We start from the raw sequence: 24,964 nt of genomic DNA on the forward strand, positions 1-24,964 counted from the left end.
AAAAACTTTCTGCATTCTCATTTTCCTCTTTCTTAAAATTGGGATGATAACAAGGCCTACTTCAGTGAGTGGTTACATTTTGAGATAATGGATTCCAAGCACCTGGTACCATCTGATATATGGTTGGCATTCAACAAACATTTGGTCATAATTATCACTGATACCTTCTGTTTCCTTTTCAGTCTTTTTTTCTCTTTCTTCTTCTCTAAAAATTGTTCCCAAGGGGTCAGTTTATCCTTTCCTTCCAATTTGTTTTTGACCATCTCTTCTGCACTTTCTTTAAGACCTGAGGAAAAATCCAAATAGTTTAGCTTAAAATGTCTTATTGTCTGGCAATCACTTAAACATATAATTTATAAAGACAAATATAATTTATGCATATTTAATAGAGTAACAAAGATAACATGCAATGGTAAATATCTGTAATACCCCAATATCATACAGTGACATAGGACCAACTTCTATAAAAGTTATTTCCTAATAACAAACAATAACCTAACCAAACAAAATCAAAACAAACCAACAAACAAACCTAGCAACTTGATACATGGTCAAGCCACTAAAGAAAAATACTGTATTTAGGCTCAGCCTTCATTTCTCTAAACTTTTTTGTTTTGAGATGCTAAGAAAACTTCTGAACTAATTCTTCTCAGGATACTAATTTTTGTAGTAAAAGACAAGTGGCTTTTCTTGTCTTTAATTATCCCCACTTGCTTCTGTCATCCAAGTGAAAGCCTATGTTCTCTGCAAACTACAGGTTTTGAACAAAAATTGTTTAGTAAGGAATCCCTGTTGAAATATCCCATGAGCAAAGGATTCTCAATCTTTTCTCAAGCATTCTGTGAGGCCACATAGAAAAGATCAGAAGGACCACAAGTTCAGATTCCATTTCATCATATGGTTTAGCTCTTTCAATGCTGCTATTTGCTCTTATATTTCATCTCAAAAGGTCTTTCTTCCTATAGTCTGCTGTTCCCGATTCACGTTTCTAGGTATCTTATGCAATAACTAGAGGGGGTAACAAGGTGGGAGAAAAAGCCCTAAGGCTGATCTATCCGTTTACAAAGACCCTCATTATTGCCAAAGTAAAGGAAATGTAAATACTGTGCTGTCCCCTTTGATAATAAAGATGTTTTTTATTTTGTAGTAGTGTTTAGAGGACATAGTTGGGTGAATCTTTAAATATTTAGATGACACAAAATTCATTAAAAAAAATGAGACATCATCAAACCAGATCATCTTCTCAGATACATTCTAAATTCTAAGAAAGTAGAAACGATACTAAATACAGTTCTCTTTTGTTGATGAGTATATACAGACTGAGAACATTTAGCAATTTGTCTAAGAACATGGAGGTAGGAAGCTGCACAGCTAAATTTTGAATTCCTGGTCATCCTCTCTTCTATTATCAGATACATCTAAAATGCTAGTTTGACCTACAGAATGAAGAAATATATGGCCCAAGAATAAAATCTAAAACTTTGGGCCTCTGGTTGCTTATCTGCAAAATGAATGGTTTAGATCAGAAGTATGCAACCCTTTCCTCCCACGTGCACTGATTTCCCCCCCTCAAAACATTTGGTAAAAGTAAAAATATATAAAACAACTAAAAACACTGCTTTTGGGCCTTGAGCTTCAACCAACAGTTTGAAACAGCTGAAACAGATCTCTAAGACCTTCCTTGGTTTTTAACCCAAGAATTAATCTCCAAATTTCTATAGCTTAGAAAAGTATTAATGTTAACCTATATGCACACCCAAGGTAACACAGATTTGTTTTTATGACATACTGCTGTTAGGATCTCTAACTTACAGGATGCCAAATCAGAACACAATTCTCAATTCAAAAATGTTTCTTATGAGAAAAACATAATTCACTTTAGTAAACAGTTTTCAGGAGAAATGTGTAATATAAAACCATGTTTAGATCTCTGATTCAACAGATAAACAGCACCTAAGAAATGTAAACTGGGATGTTCATTTGAGAGAAAGCAGCAAATTCTGATAAAACAAGTTGATTTCAAAGAACAAAATAATTTATGTATTCTGCCCATAGGTCAGCACACAATCAGTTCAGTCTAAAATTTTAAATGTACAGTGTTGTATTATTACATGTTTAAATAATACTCTTTGAAGTATTCTACTATAATTTCCTCATGCATTAAGACTGCAATACTTCAAAATACTAAACTAATATAGAAATTTTTTCACCAAAAAAGTTATTTTCTGATTTTGATCCAAGCTCTACTTCTGAATCACCATGATGCTAAGGAGGGTTCTATGTTGTTGTCTCTTAGGTGACTAGAGGACTGGGTTGATGTGTCTCAACCTTTTTTGGAGGGATGGATAGCATGAGATTTTGATAAAAGTTATGCACTCTAACACTGTACTGGAAAAACTTGCATACAACGTTCAGGAGGTTTATGACTATCCAAAGATCATCTCTGTGTAATGATCCAAGAGCTTAAGGTAAAGAACATTTATAGGAGCTGAAGAGGTCTAGCCTGGGGGAAGATGAAAGTCCATTCCTGTAACTTTGAAGCTTAACAGCATTGACATTTGTAGGTTCTACATCAGGTTTTCTCAGTTTCAGTATTATTGTTATTTTGGACCAGATAATTCTTTGTTGTGACAGGCTATCCTGTGCACTGGAAGTTATTTAGCAATATCTCTGGTTATCCACTAGATGCTAGTAACCCCAGGTGTAATAATCAAAAATGTCTCCAGACATTGCCAAATATCCTCTTGGGGGGCAAAATTACCTCTAGCTAAGAATCACTGTTCTAGACAATCATTAAAAATCATTTCTAAAAAAAAGGGCTATGTCAATATTTGAACCACATAAGTGATGGTATTTTACTTGGTGCTTGATTATATGTCTTCCCAATTTATAAGTTTCATCTGAGCAGTCCTTTCTTCTAACTAGACCAAAAGCAGCTTAAAGTCACCTTCTTTAGTATTTCATAATATTTAGCATAGTGCCAGACACATAGTAAATACTTAATAAACACTTAATTGATCTGTCTTAAAGGAGGGATTCTTATTTCAAGCCAACTGTTTGATCTTTCATGTTTGGAACATATTCTAACAGAAAATGAATCAAAACTTTAGGATCGAAATAAATGGCCTTGATCCTCAAGTGGTTCATGTGGTTAAAAACAAAAAAGAAAACGACCTATAACTCTAAAATAACTCGTGAAATGTTTATTCTTAGGAAGTAATATTTTTCTGGTACTTTGTTTACAACAATAAAGAAACAGTATCTTCAGTTTAATACAGTCTGTAATTTTTTTTTGCCTGGCTCTCACTTAATACACCCAAATAGCAGCATAAGAAACACATTGCAATGAATTCACACACCACCATGATAACTTAAAAAATGCTTTGTTCTTGTTGTCATCACGAGGTCATTTAAATCTCTTGCCGCAGATCACAGCTGTTTATGTTCTAAGTTCTTAAAAATATGCCCATCCCAGAAGCCTCTTGGCATAAGTACGAGAACATTCTTCAGAGACAGTTTTAGCCTCTGAGAGCAGCCACTATGTGACTGAAAAACAACTTCATCGTAACTGCTTTTAGTTCTGCACAAATTTGTTTAAAAAATTTTAAGTGCATATCCAAGGACTTCTGAATTAGTTAAAAATAACATCAATAATCCTACAAATAAGGGGCAAAAACATCTTTCAGAGCCAACCACAAACATAGATGACTCAATTATGACAATAATAATTTAAGCACAATCCATTCAGAATTATTCTGGCAGTTTGCATACATATAAAAATATTTTTAAATATCCTTGCAAAACACACAAAAATAAGAGTATACATTCTGCCTACCTTATTCATTTGAAATATCTGAAAAGTCTTCAAAGGGCAGGAGATGAACAACTTAAAATAACTCCACTAGGTACTATAATCGGCTTTGGTCATAAAAACAAAATGTATATTTAAACATTTCTGATATAGGCTGAAACCAGCACTCTTTATTTAAACCTGACTCTGTAACACTCAATTCCAAAAGCAGCTTTTAAAATCTAACCAGCCACCACCACTGCCACCAAAACTTCAAATTTGGAATCCACTCTGAGTATAAGGCTTTTTTTTTGAGACAGAGTCTTGCTCTGTCACCCAGGCTGGAGTGCAATGGTGCAATCTCGGCTCACTGCAACCTCCGCCTCCCAGATGCAAGCGATTTTCCTGCCTCAGCCTCCCTAGTAGCTAGGATTACAGGCGCACGCCACCATGCCCGACTAATTTTTTTTTGTATTTTTAGTAGAGACAGGGTTCGCCATGTTGGCCAGGCTGGTCTTGAACTCCTGACCTCAGGTGATCCGCCCACCTGGGCTTCCCAAAGTGCTAGGATTACAGGCATGAGCCACCACACTTGGCCGAACCGAGTATAAGGCTTTTTAGAGGAAAACCACTGGCCATGCCCTGAGGAACAGTGTCATCAAAGACACTCCTTCAAACTCTCCACCCCAATGGTGTAGGGAGAAGGAAGGACACATTCACTCACATAACAGGGGTCACAGGATATTTGGTCCGGATAAGTAAACAGGATCTTTGCCAGGGCCATTTTTTCCTCCCTGGTAAATTAGGGTGACTATGTGCATAGGATATCCTTAAAGCATACTGGATAAGCCAAGTGATCAATCTTTCAAATAAGACATATGAAGATCTGAAGTGTTTTGAACTTGGTTCAGGATCTTACAATTTCTTGTGTGAACTTCTGTAAATCCCTCTCTCCTAAACTTTTTTTTTTTTGGAGACAGGGTCTTGCTCTGTTGCCCAAGCTGGAGTGCAGTAGTGCAATCACAGCTCACTGCAGCCTAGATGTCCCAGGCTCAAGCAATCTTCCTACCTCAGCCTCCTGAGTAGTGGGACCACAGGTGTGCATCACCATACCCAGCTAATTTATTTTACTTTTTGTAGAGACGTAAGTCTCACTATGTTGCCCAGGCTAGTCTTGAACTCCTGGGCTCAAATGATCCTCCTGCTTCAGCCTCCCAAAGTGCTGGGATTACGGTCATGAGCCACCGTGCCCAGCCTCTCCTAAACTCTTACAGTACCATGGTCTTTTATTCTCTAGCATTTGTCACAGTTGGAATTATATATTCATTTGTGGAATTGTAAAAATTATTATTAATGGGTATCTCTCTTAATAGGCTCCAAGCTCCATGAGGGCAAAGGTCATAGCCTGTTTTTCTCTTGCTGGTAACTCTAGTGGCCAGTGAAAGGTGTGACATACAGCACGCACCTTATAAATGTCTGCTGAATAAAAAAGCAAATAAAAGAAAAAAATGAGTCAAATTTGTTCCCAACCTTACAGACTAGGAACAACAATGCATAAAATTAAAAAGTAAAATAACAACTAGCCTTGTGAACAACAGTAAATAGCGAAAATGACCAATCAGGCAGAGCCAACAAATACTCTTTGGGTGCACTTAACACTATGAGAATAGTGTTATACAGAAACAACACAGTCATAAGGATAATAAAGATGAGGGTACAGGAAGCTGCTTAGATAGGCAATTGCTTCTTATATAACCCTCAATTCTATATCTTCCAAAACATTCAGTGAAGCATCCATAGAAAATATGCCCAAAGTATGTGATCAATGAACACATGTTTTTTTGTTGCTGATTGTCTAAAAGCTACTTAACTGGGTAGAAATTGCTTTACATTTGTCTTGAATTTGAGCTTATCATACTCTTCTTCCAAATCGCCTTTTACTTTCCCTTGAAATGATGTCTTCCACTTACAATCATATTTACTTTACTGTAAATCAAGCTGCCCCTGCTTCTTAGAATCAAATATTCTTAAAAGCTAACTTCAAATACAAAACAACATTTGGGCCTCATTAGGGAGCTATTGTTTCCTGTATTTGCCTGTACTTTATTTGTATGTTTTCTTTGTCTTTCAAGTAGTTTGTAATCACAATGTACACAATATCAAGCTATCCTAGTACTGATGAACTAAAATTCTGGCCAAGTCTGGTGGAGTCATTCTGCTAATTAGTTTACGGCAAAGAAGACTGAAGAACTACTTGTTCTATTGTTATTTTTATACATGTTTATGGACAAGGTCAAAAATAAATGAAAACTTTTAGATGTAAGAAAACGAAAGGAATTTCTTGGAATCCAGTCACAATAAGAAAGTTCAAACAAAAAAAAAAAAAAAAAGAAAGCTCAAACGGAAATATTAAACTAGATTAGAAGCAAGGAGTTTTCCTTGGGGACAAACACTGATCTGCTATGGTCTTATATGGATCTTTGGTTGTAATGGGTTGCTGGCGAAGAAGCCAGCACACAGAATTTGAAGCCTGATCACGGTGGGAGGTCCCAGCAGAGACCACTACATTAAGCCAAGATGCTTAAGGGTGCTGTCAGTGGGTGATGTCCCTTCCCCCACAAATCAGAGAGAACACATGCCTGTTTGGGCTTTGGTTATGGGCAGAAAGAGGGAAGTAAAAATACATTTTTCCCCCATAGATTTATAACCACAAACCCCTGGGTTTGTGGCTGGAATTCACACTACTTGTGTGGCCCAAAATAATCCAATCCAAAAACTCAGCTTCAGTTGGTGTTGGATTGGAAGTGCCCTTAGGCATCTGGCAAATATTTTTTAAAAGAAGTACTTTTGACACAGGCTTCTGCAATTCCCTTAGGTAAAGAAAGATTCAAGAACAATGAGATCACAATCAAACTTCACAGAAACAAACTATAAGAACCATAAAGACTATGAATATTGGAATTATCAGATACAAAATATATATCAGCACTTTTAAAAAACAAAAGAAGAAATTAAAAGATCAGACTAACAAAAGGATAAGACTAGAAAAAAAATAAACAGCACACTAGACAGAGGTAAAGAAAGAATTAATGAACTGAAAAACAAAAGTGAAGAAATTACCCAGCATGTTGTAGAGATTCAAAGGGATGGAAAATATGAGTTATCAGATTGAGAGTTAGAATGTACTACACATATTAAACAGGATTTCCAGAAGGAGAAAACAGAGAAGATTGGGAAAATGTAATATTCTAAGAGAAAATGGTGGAAAAGTTTTCAGAACTAACAAAAGATGATAATCTTCAGTATTTTGGGTATTTAATTCCAAGCAAGATTAAAGCTAACAAGCAAAAAATGAGCTACATCAGAGTGCAACTCTAGAACACCTAAAATATGTTAAAAGCCAGGTACCCAAGACAATACTGTAGAGCAAGATCACATCTCTCCTGACAGGATTCAAAAGTGGGCCCCGAGGGATTAAAATACTTGTTCTTTAGTCACACTGGCTTCCTGACTTGCACAGGAGTCAAGAGGAAGTCTTGTGAGCTCACAGTAAAATTGCCCCTTCCCAGAAAGAGGCTAAGACGGGGACTGGCTTGGTGCATCCAAGATAATAGCCAATACCCTTCCCTCCCTAATCCTCAATATTCACAGCCTCACTATCACAATCTGCCCCGAGGAATCATCCCACCAGGAATAATCTATTTATGCCTTTTCTCCCTATTCATTTTGGTCACTGCAAAAAGCCCCTAATCATCTTGTCCCCCTAATATCCCATGTTCTCATCCCCAGAAGGTAACAATACATCAATTCTTCTGCCCCATTCCCTGCCAACTCTCTATCACTAAATTCTGTGGAATTCACAGTACATCATCAGCAGAATCTCATTATATCTCTGAACATTTTCTTTATCTTGTTCTAACTGAAACCTGGCTCTCCACCAAGGATACCACATACTACAGTCCTTTCAATTGTTGCTTTTGGTTTGCATTTTAGTTCATTTTCTTCACAGAACCCCCATACAAACTGGCCTACAGGTGGGCTAGATGTGGTGGTCATTAATGTTCTTCATCCAGTTTTCTGAAGTGTGGTACTGGTCTAGGGATAGGCAGACCAACTGACCAGTAAAACACAGAGCCAAGCAACAAACCCACAGTTCTGAAACTCTGGTACATGAGAGGTGACATGTCAGATGGAAAGGAGAGATTATTCAACAAATGGAACAAGATAAAAAAGATTTTCTATATGGCACAAGATAAAATCAGGTCCCTACCTCATATTAAAAAAAACAACTCAAGGACTTAAATGTCCCAAACCTTACATCTTTTGGTAAAAAATCAAAGGGAACATTCTTCTCATCTGGACAAAAAAGAGTTTCTTAGATAAAACAGCAAATATTAAGTATAAAAGATAAATCTGATAATATTAAAATCAAGTATTCTTGTTCATTAGATGACAGAAGAAAGTGGGAGAAGAGAGGAATTACAAATTAGAAGATATTAGCTGTCTTATACAAGACAAAGGATCAGTATCAGAAGTAAATAAAGAGCTGCTAAAAGCCAACAGGAAAAGCACAAACAGTACAACAGAAAAATGGCCAAAAAACATCTATCAGTATTTCACGGAGAAGGAAACACATGTTCAATCTCATTGGTGACAAGAGAAATGCAAATCAAGTACTGCTGGTGGAAATGTCAAGTAATACCACCACCCTTATAAAGTTCAACATTCATGGTCAGGTGTGGTGACTCATGCCTATAATCCCAGCACTTTGGGAGACCAATGCAGGTGGATTACCTGAGGTCAGGAATTCGAGACCAGCGTGGCCAATGTGGCGAAACGTTGTCTCTACTAAAAATACAAAAAATTAGCCAGGTGTGGTGGTGGACGCCTGTAATCCCAGCTACTTGGGAGTTCGAAACCAGTCTGGCCAACATAGCAAAACCCTGTTTCTACTAAAAATACAAAAAAACTAGCCGGGTGTGGTGGTGAGTGACTGTAATCCCAGCTACTTGGGAGGCTGAGGCAGGAGAATTGCTTGAACCCAGGAGATGGAGGTTGCAGTGCTGAGATCATGCCATTGCACTCCAGCCTGGGCAACAGAGTGAGACTCTGTCTCAAAAAGAAAAAAAAAAGTTCAACATTCATATACCTTATGACTCAGCAATTATACTCCTAACACAAATACCCAGAAAAACTTAAACGTGTACTAGGGGACATGCATAGAAATGTTCCTAATGGCATGATTCATCATAGTAACACCTAAGAACAACTGAAATGTGACAGGAGTATGAATATACAAACTATAGTATAGAAGTTAAATGGATGACCTACAGCTACACAAAATAAATCTTAGCAATATAATATTAAGTGAAAAAAAAATCAGTCCCAAAATGATTTAAAAGTATCCCAAACACACCCACACTTCCTCCCACATTAACAAAGTTAACAACTTTAATATCACAGATACGTGCAAATATCACAATTTTAGAACACTTTCATCTCTTCAAAAAGAAACCCTGTTCCCGCCCTCCCTCCTGTGGCAACCACTAGCCTACTTTCTGTCTCTATAGATTTCCCTGTTCTGGATACTTTTGATAAAATATGTGGTCTTTTTGACCGTCTTCTTTCACTTAGCATAGTATTTTCAAGGTTCATCTATGTTGCAGCACGTATCAGCACTTCATTCCTTTTTATGTACCCATTATCTCTTAAGAATATTTATAAGTTATATAAAACTATATACAATGTTCCAAAGAAGACATACAAATGGCCAACAGGTATATGAAAAGGTGCTCAACATCACGAGTATCAGAGATGCAAATCAAAACCATGATGAGGTATTACCTCACACTTGCTAGGATGCATATTATAAAAAAGACAAGAGATAACAAATGCTGGTGAGGGTGTGTACACGGTTGGTGGGATTATAAATTGGTACAGCTATTATGGAAAACAGCATGGAGGTTCCTCAAAAACTTAAAAACAGAACTACCATAAGATCCAGCAATCCCACTTCTGGGTATATATCCAAAGGAAATGAAATCAGTATCTTGAAGAGACATCTGAACCCCTATGTTCATTGCAGCATTATTCGCAATAACCAAGATAGGGAAACAACCTAAGTGTCCATCAACAGATGAATTAATAAAGAAATAGTGGTACATATATACAACAAAATATTATGCAGCCACAAAAAAGAAAATCCTGCCATTTGTGACAACACAGATGATCCTAGAGAACATATTATGTCCGGTGAAGGCAGACACAGAAAGATAAATACCTAGTAGAGTTCATTTACATGTGGAATCTAAAAAAGTCAAACTCAGAAGCAGAGAGTAAAACAGTGGTTGCCAAGGGCTTTAGGGTGGGGAAAATAGGGAGATGGTCAAAAAATAGGAATGTTCAGTCACAAGATGAATAAGTTCTGGGATCTAGCATACAGAATGGGTGGTGATGGATGTGTTAATATCACGTAGTAATCATTACACAATGAATATGTATATTAAATCATCACACTGTATAGCTTAAATATATTCAATCTTTGTCAATTAAATATTTTTAAAAAACTATATACAGTGGAAAGTAAATGAATAAATACTGAAATCTGGATAATGGTTTCCTCAAGTATGGAGTGGCAGGGGAGGATCAAACAGGTAAATATAAGTTATTGCAAGGTTCTAGCTTTCGTAGTGGGTGGTGGGTTCACTTACTCATTATAACAAACAAACAAACCAATCAATAAAAAGAGGCCCATGCCAGACCATTGATGAGAGACTGTCTTAATCTATAGATTATGATTACTCCAATTATGTACACCAGAGATACTTAAAAATAAAGAGGTTAAGTTTAATGAATTTGACCATATCACACTTCTGTTCTTCAAAAGACACTATAAAGAAAGTAAAATCACAAACCAGGAAGAGACACCTGCAAAACACACTACTGATAAAAGACCAGCCCAGAATATATGAAGAACTCCTAGGAATCAGAATCAATAAGACAAAGAATACATGAATAGACATTCTACACATGAGGAAAAACAAACTGTTCCTCCTCATTAGTAACCAGGGAAATGCCTAAGTATTTCTTTAAAAACTGAAGTCAGGTCACGTCATCTCCATTTCCCATCTCACACAGGGTGAAAGCTAAAGTCCACCCAGAGATGTAGAAAACCCTTTGTGATTTGGCTGCCTCTCTGACCTCATCTTCTGCTTTCCATACCCTGGCTAACTGTGTTCCAGCCACACTGGCCTCCTTATTATTCTTGGACACATCAGTAATGTTTCCCCCCTCAGGGCGTTTGCATTTGTTGTTTCCTCTCCCTGAAATGCTCTTTCCTAGGATAACACATGGTGACTACTATCATTTCCATTAGGTCTTTGCTGAAGTGTCACTGTAGCAGTGAAGCCTTCCCTGACTATCCAATTTAAATTGCTACTCATTCCCAACCATAAACTTCCTATTCCCCATTTAGGCTTTAGGTTTTGGTTTCCACAAGCTTTAATCACCACCTGAGATTGCATATATTTTGCCTATTTGTTTACTAACTTCTCTCCCTCCCCAGGCCACACACAATAGACTGCAGAGCCCATTGAAGGCCTGGACCTTTGTCTATTCTGTTCAATACTCTATGACAAGAACAGAGTCTGGTATACAGTAGGAACTCTCAATATCTGGGAATACACATACTAAAACCATGAGACACCATTACTTATGTACTCAAATGGCAAAAATGAAAAAGCCTGATAATATCAGTTAAAGGTAACGATAAAGAGCTATGGGAACTCATACTACTGGTGAGAGTATAAGATGGCACAAGCATTTGGGAAAACACATGACCTAGTAGAGGTAATTATGAGCATGTTACAACCAAGAAATTCTACATGTATCCAAGAAATTCCATGCATATCTTCGTGAAACATCCAAGAATATTCACAAAGGCACTGTTTCATAACAGAAATAAAGTATAATAATGAGCAATAGAACAGATACATTGTGATAAGTTATACAATGGAATTCTCTGTAGCCATGAAAATGAATGAACCATATACACATATGTGGATATGGCTAACTCTCAAAAATAGAATGTTTAATTTTATTTTTTACTTTTTAGAGATGGAGTCTCGCTCTGTGGCCCAGGCTGGAGTGTATAACGGTAAGATTTTGGCTCACTGCAACCTCCCCTTCCCGGGTTCAAGCAGTTCTCCTGCCTCAGCCTTCCAAGTAGCTGGGATTATAGGCACCTGCCACCACACCCAGCTAACTTGTATTTTTTTAGTAAAGACAGAGTTTCACCATGTTGGCCAGGATGGTCTCAAACTCCTGACCTCAGGTGTTCTGCCCACCCCAGCCTCCCAAAGTGCTGGGATTACAGGCATGAGCCACCATGCCTGGCCCAGAATGTTTACTTTTTAAAAAGGCAAATGACAAGAATACACAGAGGATGCTTTTATAAAGTTCAAAATTAACAAAACTACAAAATAGACTATTAGGAATAGATGTATCTGCGGTAAAACTATATAGAAAAGAAAAAGAATGATTAATACATAACTGGGAAGTCACACAGAGGACTGCAGACACTGGTAATGTCTGTGGCTATATGTGTTCATTTTATTTTTATTATTTGACACAGAGTCTCGCTCTGTCACCCAGACTGGAATGTAGTAGCATGTGATCTCAGATCACTGCAACCTCCACCTCCTGGGCTCAAGAGATTCTCAAGCCTCAGCCACCCAAGTAGCTGGGATTATAGGTGTGTGCCACCATGCCTGGCTAACTTCTGTATTTTTATTAGAGATAGGGTTTCACCATATTGGCCAGGCTGGTCTTGAACTCTTGGCCTCAAGTGATCTGCCTGTCTTGGCCTCCCAAAGTGTTGGGATTACAGTTGTGAGCCACCATGCCCAGCCCATTTTATTTTTCTTTAAACTGTAAATACACACTTTAATATACAAATATACACACATATAGTATTTCTTTAATCTATGACTTTTTCCCCACAATGAAGTATAAACATTTTTTAAAAGACAGTAAAAGAATGTTTACCCTTTGACAACTGTGTGCTAAACAGCTTTCACCTGCCTCTTTGTCAGTTAATCCCCATCAAAATAACTTAAACCTAAATTTTCTGACTTTGAGGCCTCTATGCTCTTTCTGTAATCACAATAAACTGTTAATGCTATCCCAAATTTCATTATAAGCAGGTCCTACAGACTGCATTTGAAAAATCCGCCTGTAAACTGGTGGCTTGACATTCAAGGGTGCCTAATCGTTTTCTTCCCTGGAAGAGTTTCCTGTCCACAGAAGCTATGAATATAGAAGGATATACTGAGGCTGGGGTACAACCTAAACAGCATTTCTAAGTCAATTTCAAACACTTCTTTGTTATAAAAAACAAAAAGAAATGATAAACATTTCAACTTCCCTAGCATTCCAATATTTAAAAACATTTATAACAGTCACAACTAAATTCAAACTTGATTTTTCTTCTTGCAATCTAAATATTTTCTTCCATATTTATTAGGGTGAGTTTATATAAGTTAACCATAATTCCTCTACTTTTAAAAAGACTTTCCAAATAACTACTAAGAAAGCAGTACCTTCCCAACCATTTTCCTACATGGTAGACACAATGACAATGTTTGTACAGCATGATAGAGAAAACGGAGGAAGCAACCAGAGAAGAAAACAGCCTAGGGGCTCTGGTGGGCCTAAGGATGAAAGGGATCAAGATTGTGGCTAATTTGTCATCCACTGGTGGTACGCTGGTTGGGAATCCTTGAAACAGAGTAATCCTTTAAGGTTTACTCTTTCAACTTTTGTATTTGTAATTAACTGGCTACTTCATTGGCAGTGTCCTTTACGCAGTATTTGAAAGAGTATACCAGAGAAAAATGAGCTGTATATTAAAAAAAAAAAAAAAGAGGGCTGGGCATGGTGGCTTATGTCTGTAATCCTAGCATTTTGAGAGGCTGAGGCAGGCGGATCACGAGGTCAAGAGATAGAGACCACCCTGGCCAACACGGTGAAACCCTGTCTCTACTAAAAATACAAAAATTAGCTGGGCGTGGTGGTGCACGCCTGTAGTCCCAGCTACTCATGAGGCAGAGGCAGCGGCAGGAGAATTTCTTGAACCCGGGAGGTGGAGGTTGCGGTGAGCCGAGATGGCACCACTGCACTGCAGCCTGCCAACGGAGCGAGACTCAGTCTCGAAAAAAAAAAAAAGAGAGAAAATATAGAATGAGGGTAATAGAGAATCAAAATAATATTAACATTTAGGACTTCAATAGTCACATGTCAGCTAATGATGGAACACTTTCTGAGAAATGTGTTAGGCATTTTTATTGTTGTGCAAACATTAAAATAGAGTATACTTACATAAACCTAGATGGTGTATAGCTTACCGCACACCTAGGCTAATGTTAAGACCTTTTTATCGTGTGAACATCATAATAGAGTATACTTATACAAACCTAGATGTTATAGCTTATTACACACCTAGGTTACATGGTATGACCTATTGCTCCTAGGCTACAAACCTGTACAGCATGTTACTATACTGAATGCTGTAGGCAATTGTAACACAATAGTAGTATTTGTGTATCTAAACATAAAAAAGGCAATGTGTTGTGCAAAAATATGACAGCACTAGTTGATAAGAACTTTTCAGCTGCACTATAACTCTTATGGGACCACTGTTGTGTATGCAGTCCACTGTTGACTGAAACGTCGTTATACAGGGTATGACTGCATTTTCCACAGCTTGCCTTATAAAGCTCTATTTCTATTCTTGTCAGTTCTCTGATGACAGAATCTACTAAAAATCTGTGACAGTTGTTCTGTCTCCTAGTTTTGTGATCTTAAGCAAGTCTATGCTTCAGTTTTTCTCTCCTGCAAATGGGGTACTAGCCACCTTGAAGAACTTCATGTAATATTGTGTGTGAAGCATGTAGAATAGTTCCTGATACAGCACAAGCATCCAATAAGTGCAAACTTCCCCTTCCTCCCTCAAAGGATATATATATATATATATATACACACATATATATATATACACATATATATATATACATATATATAAATATACACATATATTTTTTTTTTGAGATGGAGTCTTGCTCTGTTCCCCAGGCTGGAGTGCAGTGGCGCGATCTTGGCTCACTGCAACCTCCGCTCCGAGGTTCACGCCATTCTGCTGCCTCAGCCTCCTGAGTAGCTGGGACTACAGGCACCCGCCACTAGGCCGGCTAATTTTTTTTGTATTTTTAATAGAGACAGGGTTTCACCGTGTTAGCCAGGATGGTCTTGATCTTCTGACCTCGTGATCCGCCCACCTCGGCCTCCCAAAGTGCTGGGATTACAGGCATGAGCCACCATGCCCAACCCCTCAAAGGATATTTTAAAACGTAATTCTTCCGGATCAAAATTATGCATCTAAGAATTTTTAAAATTCCCCTGTTTACAGCAATGGGATCCTAAAATAAAATATATTTTATGATGCTCTAAGCTGACAATGCTTAGGAAAAGTCTGATTAAGTCCTACAGAGACAGACTTCCAATTATTATTTTTTTTTTGAGATGGAGTCTTGCTCTGTTGCCCAGGTTGGAGTGCAACGGCGTGATCTCAGCTCACTGCAACCTCCACCTCCTGGGTTCAACCGATTCTCCCACCTCAGTCTCCCGAGTAGCTTGGATTACAGGCACCTGCCATCATGCCCGGCTAATGTTTTTGTTTTGTTTTTTTTTTGTATTTTTGTAGCAACGGGGTTTCACCATGTTGTGATCCACCCACCTTGGCCTCCCAAAGCGCTGGGATTACAGGCGTGGGCCACCGCACCTGGCCCAGACTTCCAATTATTAGGAAAGCATATACCTTCAAAGTGTGTGCTTCAATTTACTACTAAAGCACATCATTCCAAATACCAATGGGAACTCAGTGGTTACTTATCTCTGGGCATACACAGACTTCCAAATTATTAGGAAAGCATATACCTTCAAAGTGTATGCTTCAATTTACTACTAAAGCACATCATTCCAAATACCAATGGGAACACAGTGGTTACTTATCTTTGGGCATACACAGGGTCAGGTTTTCAAGGTCAAGCTAAATAATTTTACAGATAAAAGTTTTCCACATCACTGAATGGGCAGATTGAGCAAGGATATGTCTTTTTTATTTTTTAATTTTTTTGAAATGGAGTCTTGCTCTGTCACCCAGGCTGGAGTATAGTGGCATGATCTCGGCTCACTGCAACCTCCACTTGCCGGGTTCAAGAGATTCTCCTGCCTCAGCCTCCCAAGTAGCTCAGACTACAGGCACGAGCCACCATGCCTGGCTAATTTTTTGTATTTTTAGTAGAGACGGGGTTTCACCATGTTGGCCAGTCTGGTCTCTAACTTCTGACCTCAGGTGATCTGCCCACCTTGTCCTCCCAAAGTGCTGGGATTACAGGCATGAGCCACCATGCCTGGCCGGGTATATCTTTTGATAGCTCATTTGATTACAGCTATCCCACCACCCACCCTCAGTAAAGATTGAATTGAGGAAGGAAAGTACCCTCTCACTCCCACACAAAACCAGCAGATTCAGGTTGCGCAGCCACCAGTTCAAGCCATAGGAGTTTTTACTGGCTTCACCACAGACCTCAATTCTGAAAATTACCATTGCATATTGCAAACAGTGAGCAACTGTCTACAACAGTCTAACTTAAAAGACATTGAGAAAGGCTGCAAATCTTTCAGAGGACAGAAAATGGCAATATGGTCCCAGAGTGAGATTAAATTTTGTATCAAACCAAAGATCTACAGAGAAGTACTTATGCCCTATCCAGGCTGGGCCCAGTGGCTCACGCCTGTAATCCCAGCACTCTGGAAGGCCGAGGTGGGTGGATCACCTGAAGTCAGGAGTTCGAGACCAGCCTGGCTAACACGGTGAAACCCCATCTCTACAAAAAATATAAAAATTAGTTGGGTGTGGTGACGTGTGCCTGTAGTCCCAGCTACTCGGGAGGCTGAGGCAGGAGAATTGCTTGAACGCGGGAGGCAGAGGTTGCAGTGAGCCAAGACAGCCCCACTGCACTCCAGCCTGGGCGAAAGAGCAAGACTCCCTCTCGAAAGAAAGAAACAAACAAAAAAGTAAAGTACTTACACCCTATCCTTTACTTGGCTCCAAAACCTGCTATGGTAGGAATCAGATTTTATTTTGTGTATAATTTTATCAGTATTTCTGAGCTTTCAAAAGTTAAACAATAAAAAGTTCTCCAGCTGGCACAACAAATTAATACAATCCTTTCAAAAAGCAGGGCATGGTGGCTCATGCCTGCAATTCCAGCGCTTTGGGAGGCCAAGGAGGGAGGACAGCTTGAGGCCAGGATTTTGAAGCCAGCCTGAGCAATGTAGTAAGAGCCTGGCTCTACAAACAATAAAAAATGAACTAGGTAGACACAGTGGCACACACCTGTGGCCCTAGATGCCTGAGAGGCTGAGGCAGGAGGATCGCTTGAGCCCATGAATGAGTCATGATCAAACCACTGCATTTCAGCCTGGGCAACAGAACAAGACCTTGTCTCTTAAAAAGATAAATAAATAAATAAATAAATAAATAAATAAATAAATAAATAACACCTGAGAAGAGACACGAAGATGCTATACTCAAAAACGTATCTGTGAGAAAATGTAATAAAAGGTTATTATGTTATCCATTTAGCAAAACTTTATGAAGAACCTACAGCATAACATCAGGGCCCAACTTTTCAATTTTGCAATAATGAAACTGTTGAAAGCAAGTAGTATGACTGAGTTCTGTCAAAATAACACACGGAACATGTGCAACGAAAAGTGACAGCTTACTAGCCAGGCAGTTAGAATACAGATAGAATAATGAAGGACAACCACAAATAAAATAGCGAAAGTTTTGCTTTCCAGACCAAAGAATTCACAACTTCAAACAAATCAGCACAGCTGTGGGCTATGGGAAAACAATACATGTGACAAGTTTTCTTTTCTTGAGCTCATTTGTGGCAGATTGCAAGTTTAAGGCATAGTTATAAAAAGAAAAAAAAGGTATTAACAGTATAGTCTAGAAACGGTGGCTACACATGCAAACAGCGGGAAGGACTGTATTAACAGAATCATTCTAGATCTTTGCAACCAGAGGATCTTGCTGATTTACATATTTTAACTGGAATCCTGTGCAGGGATGTGGGGGGGAACCAGATCAATTAACCTGAAACTTCATAAGGCATTGCAATTTTAGCACTTTCTGAAACTACTAGTAGAAAAATATCCTTGCTTTTTGCGTTAAATCTTTTTAAAAAGCTTCTTGGAAAGTCTCTTTTTAAAAATTAAATCGGCTGGGCGTGGTGGCTCATGCCTGTAATCCCAGCACTTTGGGAGGCTGAGGCAGGTGGATCACAAGGTCAAGAGATCGGCCAACCAACATGGTGAAACCCCATCTCTACAAAAAATACAAAAATTAGCTGGGCGTAGTGGCCCACGCCTGTAGTCCCAGCTACTCAGGAGGCTGAGGCAGGAGAACCACTTGAACCTACGAGGCGGAGGTTGCAGTGAGCCAAGATAGCACCACTGCACTCCAGCCCAGGCGACAGAAGAAGGTCTCAAAATAAATAAATAAAATAAAAATAAAAATAACAATAAATCAATATTATTAAGAGAGAAAACAGTCTATCAAATAATTCAAGAAGCACTGAGAAAATTACCAGCAATCACATGGAGGAAATGTATTAGCATCATTTTTAGATAACTCTTAAGTGCTTCTCATTTTACACATTTACAAATTATACATTTCAAACATGACTCCAATCTTTTTTGCACAGTATGAAGTTATAGCTTATTACCTTACAAACTCCTCATAGTCAACCTGTTAACTGGATGATTCAAGGAAGGAGCTCACGCTTAGGTTTTAAAATTCTAGCCACTTACCAGCTGTGTGACTTCGTACAAGTTACAAGAGTGCACTGTGACCTGGTTTCCTCCCCACCACCAAAATCTGAGGCAAACTACAAATTCTTTTAGCTTATTTTTAAGTTCAGGTTTTCCATTTAATGCCCTCTTCTATACTCGATTCAAAATCTTAAACATCTGGTTATTTTAAAAGTTCTGGCCAAAACAAAATTTTCTGAATATATTTCAAATAATGAGCACATTGGCAATAAATGAAAATGGAGCCAAAACTAAACAGTGAACAGGTTTTGAGACATCTAAAAATTAAAATGCTTGAAACTGGGCTGCCTAACAAAATGAATGCCCAACTAATTCAAAAACATTTTTACTTCTAAATAAAAAGAATGAATAATACAATGGCCACATATGCATGTCACTGATGTCTCTGTTTAAGCTACTCAATGGAACAACTGAACAGAGAAATGGAGATAAAATAAATGTGGCAGGGGAGGACGAAGGATAAAGAACAGACACCAGAATAAAAATGAAATTACAACTGTGAAGAGTGGAGGAGGAAAAAGCAGAACAAAGGAAGAGCTACATCCCTACTCCATGCCCAAGGAATAGGAGTCAAAAAGGGACGCCTCTTGCTGTGTGAGACAGTAAGAGAAGTCCTTGCCAGCGTGAGGCAGTAAGAGGCACCTCTAGTTTTCTGGTTTCCATGTCTCCTTCCCAAGAGTAAGTATTCTAGAACTCTGTGTGCTCCTGCCAAGATATCCCAATGACATTCACATCCCTACCACTATTAAAGCTTTAAGACGATCAAAACTAATCTCAAAATCCCTTTATTCATACTTAAATCTGCCACCACATGAAATTTACAATTTCCAAATCATTCCTTCTCCCAAAACAATGCTGAACATCCTCAATGACTAAAGCCATTCTACTCACTAGTCAGTTTCAGTCAGTCATTAGTCATTAACAAAAGCCCCCTTACCCGTTTATCTGCTAAGTGGAGTTTCACTAAAACTTACCTCTCTTCTGAGGACACTGCTTCCCCTCTATCTCTTTTAGCAGGTGAATTTTTCTCTCCCACTGTCCCTGCGACTCACTGCCAATTCCCATCCACTGGCTGGCCCTCCTCCCCAGTGCCTCCACTCTGAATATCATATTTTCAGGCTATACTAGATAGACTACACTCTTCCTTATTGTAGATATCTTTTTTGTAGGCAAATTCTTCCAGAACCTGATGTAGATATCTAATGACCACAGTTGCTCTTCTCATTTTAATTTTAGCTCACTGCCACTCTTTCCAATACTCCTGTCATAATTCTTGGTGACTTCAGTATCCACACAGATGATCCTCTGAACGTACCTTTGGCCTCACAGTTCACTGACCTCCTCTCCTATGGTTCTACACTCTACCCCATCTCAGAAATTCACTGCCAGGATTGTAAACAGGTTATGTGATTACCCAAAGTTGCAATCCCACCACAATCTTACTTTCCAAGCATCCTACTCTTCTACCACCAGCTCCAATCTTTTCATTTTAACCCATTTATGCCTGAGGTTGCAATTTTTTGAATTTTTGCAATCAAACTTTGAGCAGTAGGATATAAATAACTTCCACATGCTTAGCATTCCAATAATGGACCACTAGGCATAAGTTAATCTCTCTAGTAGTCTGAGACTAACAATTCCCTTGGTGTGAAAGTGGCATCGTGCTTATAATGGAAGCATGTCTTAGTTTTTGAAAGTTACATTTTGAAGTGCTTTTTTTTTACGTGTCATGGTGCTTGCAACTTTCTATCAAATATTTTAGAAAAAGAGTTGCCTCTACTTACTGTCTCTAATTCCTCTCTTCCCATTCTTCCTTCAAACCATACTACTTTCATCCCCCATCATCCCACAAAAACCATTCAATATCACCAGTGAGCTTCACACTGCTAAATCCAATGGTCATTCTCAGCCTGCATTTTATTGACCCATATTCTCACTGAAATGCCTTCTTTATTGGCAGGCTGAATACCCCGCAATTCTGAATTTCCTCCTGCTTCTCTGATAGCCTCTCCAGCTGCTCGGAATGGTCCAGGCTCATGTCCTCTACCTCTAGATGTTAGAGTGCTCCAAGGATCAGCTTTTGAACCTTCCTTTTTTACCTATATTCACTATCTTGTTGTTCTTATTCACTTTCAGAGATTTATACAATGAAGATTCTCTAATTTATATCCCTACCAGCCCTGTACTCTTAACTGTATAACCAACTGATTCCTTGGCATGTCTATTTAGGTATCAATGGGCATCTTGAACTTAATGTATGAAAAAAAAAAATTCTTGATGCTCCCTTGCAAACATGTTTCATCCACAAGCTTCATTATCTGAAAATTACTCCAACAGCCATTTGATTGATCTCCCCAATTTGGTCCTTGCCCCCCACTTTAATCTACTTATCTATAGCAGCAAGAATGATCCTGTTAAATATAAGTCAGATTTGACTGCTCCTGAGCTCAAAACTCTCCAGTGGTTTCTCATCTCAGTCACAGAAATTCATGTCTTTATAATGGCCTACAAGGTCTTCATGTCTGGCCCCAAACTACCTCTCTGATCTCAGTTACTTCTGTCCTCCACTGTAGTCATACTGTTCTCCTTGGATTCCTCAAACACAAGAGACAAAGTATAGCTTCAAGGACACTCCTATGCTACTTCCTCTGCTCACACAGTCTTCCTGGGCCAGGCTCACTCCCTGATCTCTACTTTCTTTAGTTCCTGGTCAAATATGTTTCTTATATATCTGTCACCTGTTTAGTCTCTCCTTCACCGGATTATAAGATCTGTGAGTTCAGGGATTTTTATGTTTTGTTCACACAGTGTATAGAATAATTCCCGGCACAGAGTAGGTATTCAGTAAGTATTTGACAGAATAAGGAAGAGAAGTTGGGGTTCTGTAGAGTGCCGAGTAGAAAAAAGACCAGCTATCCATTTCACTAATATCTATTAAGCCAGAGATAGCTAAGAAAAACAGGACTTTTACCATAATCAAAATTTTAAGATTATAAACAAACATGCCATTATTTATTTCTGGATGGAATTTCATATATATTGTTTATATTCAGCTTGCATTATCTACAAAAAATATTATGTAGATTAACTGGACTATTAATACAGGGGAAGTTATATAAAGAGTTAAAACTGATTACACTTCATTTATACGTGTATTACAAATTCCTCAACGAGGTACATTTCTTGATGAAGGCCCAACTGGCTAATTATATGCATCACCTTATATACTCCTTAGTAAGTTGGCAGGATACCTTTAGCAATGCATTGAGATAGGAAATACAACTTCACATACATCAAAATAATTAAGTATAACTTTCTTTAAAAATTTTATAATTCAACATTTTTACTTATTTATAATCCTAATTAATAAAATTGTATTATTACATTTCCATAGGAACTAAAATATTGATAGAAAGAGTAGCTCATTCCAGTTGTTATGCCCACAAACCTGTTATCAGTTCCCTTAATACTTACCCTTAAGAAATTAAACTCCTCATGTTACTATACTGTATAACCCAATGTAAAAAGGTAGAACGTTTAAATAGTCTAAACTAGAATTTCTTCTGAAAAATCAAACCAAACCACAACAAATGTTAGTGATTAAGAGTACTTATTTTCCTGAAGAGGCTAATATTTTGGAGAGTCAAGCCACAGAACCAATGAATGATATGGTATAATCTCATACTGACCCTCCGTGGTTTACTGAAGCATAACATCAAAAAAGTCCTGAGGTTCAGGGTAACTGTTACTGAAAACACACATTTCTTAAGACATAAATTCACTGAAATACACATGTCATGAAAGTACTTTGTAGTTTATAACGTTTGTAAGTATCTCTAAGCAAGAAAGTGGTATTATTAGTTCCAATTTCCATATGAATAAACTGAGGTACAGAAAGATTGCTCAATGATCTTATATGTATAGCACACAGAAAAACCCTTTACACTTGCATGTGCATGCGTGCATGTACATAAGGATTCACAGATAACAATACCCCATTAGGGGCCTTCAAAATATTACAGTTTAAGACCTTTGAAACTCATTATACATTAAAATATCAATTCTCCCCTATTCAATTAAAAGTAAAAAATATATACCCAATGTTGACGATAATTCCATGAAACTGACACTCTTACTGATTGTTGAAGGTATTATAAGCTGGTACAACATTTTCAGAAAGCAATTTGGCAATAACTTCAAGACACAAAAAGTATTCATGCCCTTTCTTAGTAACTCTATTTCTGGGAAACTATCCTATGAAAATAATTCGAAATATGGAAAAAGCTATAGGTTATTTATAACATCCCAGATACTTGGCATCTGGGATTTAACATTTGAGGTTTTGACACTGGTAGTTTTAACAGCTTGTGAGAGAACCACAGGTTGATCTACAGCACATGTAGAGTTGCTGTGTGAGCAAGGAAGTCATGTAACTAACTAGAGAGTTAAGCCTGAATGCTAGCATCAGCTTCTCATTGTGGCCTGGTTGTTCTCTACTAGTCCTGACATGCTTGGAAACATTCCTAGGCTGGGAGAGACGAAAAACACACCTCTGTTTTAAAAGTTTTTAAAATTAAAAGGCCCTAAAAAGGCAAGCCAATTACTTGGCTGCTCATGAAAATGAAGAAATTTAAGAAAAGCTTGTTATTTGTGGGTTTGAGATCTGTCCTATTTTTTTTTTTCAATGTTATAAGTCCACTGTAGTGAAAGATTAGAAATCTGATTGAATATTCAACAACAGAGAAATGGTAAATTAAACTGTAGTCTTCTTAACCAGTGGTTGAATTAGGATAGTGGAATTACAGATGATAATCTTTCATTTTACATTTTCACTTCATAAGGTCAACATTACCCTAATACCAAAAACCAATACGAGGAATGAAAACTACAGATCATATTCCTCTTTGTCACAAGTACAAATATTTTTAATAAAATATTACTAAATTAAGCTGGGAATATATGATAAGGTACCATGACCAAGGTGGGGTTTATCTGAGGAAACATAAGCAATGCCTATAACTTCCAGTTACAGATAACAGGTGTAAATACCACTTTTAGGTATTTGCCCTACATTACTATGTTTTGTTTGTTTGTTTGAGACAGGGTCTCATTCTGTTGCCTAGGCTGGAGTGCAGTGGCATGATCACAGCTAACTGCAGCCTCAACCTCCTTGAGCTCAGGTGATCCTACCACCTCAGCCTCCCCAGTAGCTGGGACTACAGGCGTGCGCCACCACGCCCAGCTAATTTTTGTATTTTTTTGTAGAGATGGAACAGTTTTGCCATGCTACTCGGGCTGGTCTCGAACATCTGAGGCTCAAGTAATCCACCCACCTTGGCCTCCGAAAGTGTTGGGATTACAGGTGTGAGCCCCTGTGCCCGGTTTCATAATTATGTTAATAAAGACGCAATCTAGATGTGGTCCATTTAGTGTGGGAACCTGTATCATGTATCTGTACCTTACAACTGGCATTATATATTTCTGAAATATTTGCTATAAAACACCTCAATCCAGTTTATTTTAGATCTGCTTTCTCAGACAACTGAACACTTCAATTTAAAAATGTTCATATTAAAATATATTCAATAAGCTCATTCTAAGATTAGAATTAAACTACAATATATTCAACTTAAAAGACAGAATTCAACATTTCTTAGAATCATAAAGTCAAGGGACTCAAGTAAAATATTTCTTAACAGACATCTCTGAGTAGCATAATTATGTAGCCTTATGGTGGAGATTTACTGACACAGAGAGCTCAACCCCTTAAAGCAGCCTTCAGTTCTTCTGCGAGACAATTCTAATAATATAGAGAATTCCTCTTTATATTATTACATTAAAATCTACCTTCCTTCAACTTTTATCCACTGGCAGTACTGCTAACCTGTGAGGTAATAAAAGAGATTAAGTCTTCATTTACATATTCTGCAAGTATTTAAAAATAGCTGTTAAAATCACTTTTTAGACTTTTCCTCTCCAGGCCAAATCAATTGAGTTCTCCCAACCTCTTGTCATATTATACACCGGTAAACTTCATTCGTTCTTACCACCACTTCCTGCAAAAGCCATACATTTAAAACAAATGGGTTGCAACACAGCACTTCATTCCTGTAGGAATATGCAGCAGATCATCCTAGCAAATTTACTGCAATAGCCAGTGTCCATCCTAGCAAATTTACTACAATAGCCAGTCAATCCTCAAATATCAAAATA

General features: G+C 37.9%; 1 protein-coding gene across 2 annotated transcripts in view; it reads right to left on the minus strand.

Annotated features, from left to right (window-relative positions):
* Positions 1 to 24,964, minus strand: part of ESF1 (ESF1 nucleolar pre-rRNA processing protein homolog) — a 69,241-nt gene that overhangs the window by 19,106 nt on the left and 25,171 nt on the right. For both annotated transcript variants that reach the window (XM_019017468.4, XM_019017467.2), the window contains exon 10: positions 165 to 286. In XM_019017468.4, the coding sequence (XP_018873013.1) occupies positions 165 to 286 (122 nt within the window). The remainder of the gene's footprint in view (positions 1 to 164; positions 287 to 24,964) is intronic.

Source organism: Gorilla gorilla, chromosome 21, assembly GCF_029281585.2.
Source record: "Gorilla gorilla gorilla isolate KB3781 chromosome 21, NHGRI_mGorGor1-v2.1_pri, whole genome shotgun sequence".
Taxonomy (NCBI): Eukaryota; Metazoa; Chordata; class Mammalia; order Primates; family Hominidae; genus Gorilla; species Gorilla gorilla.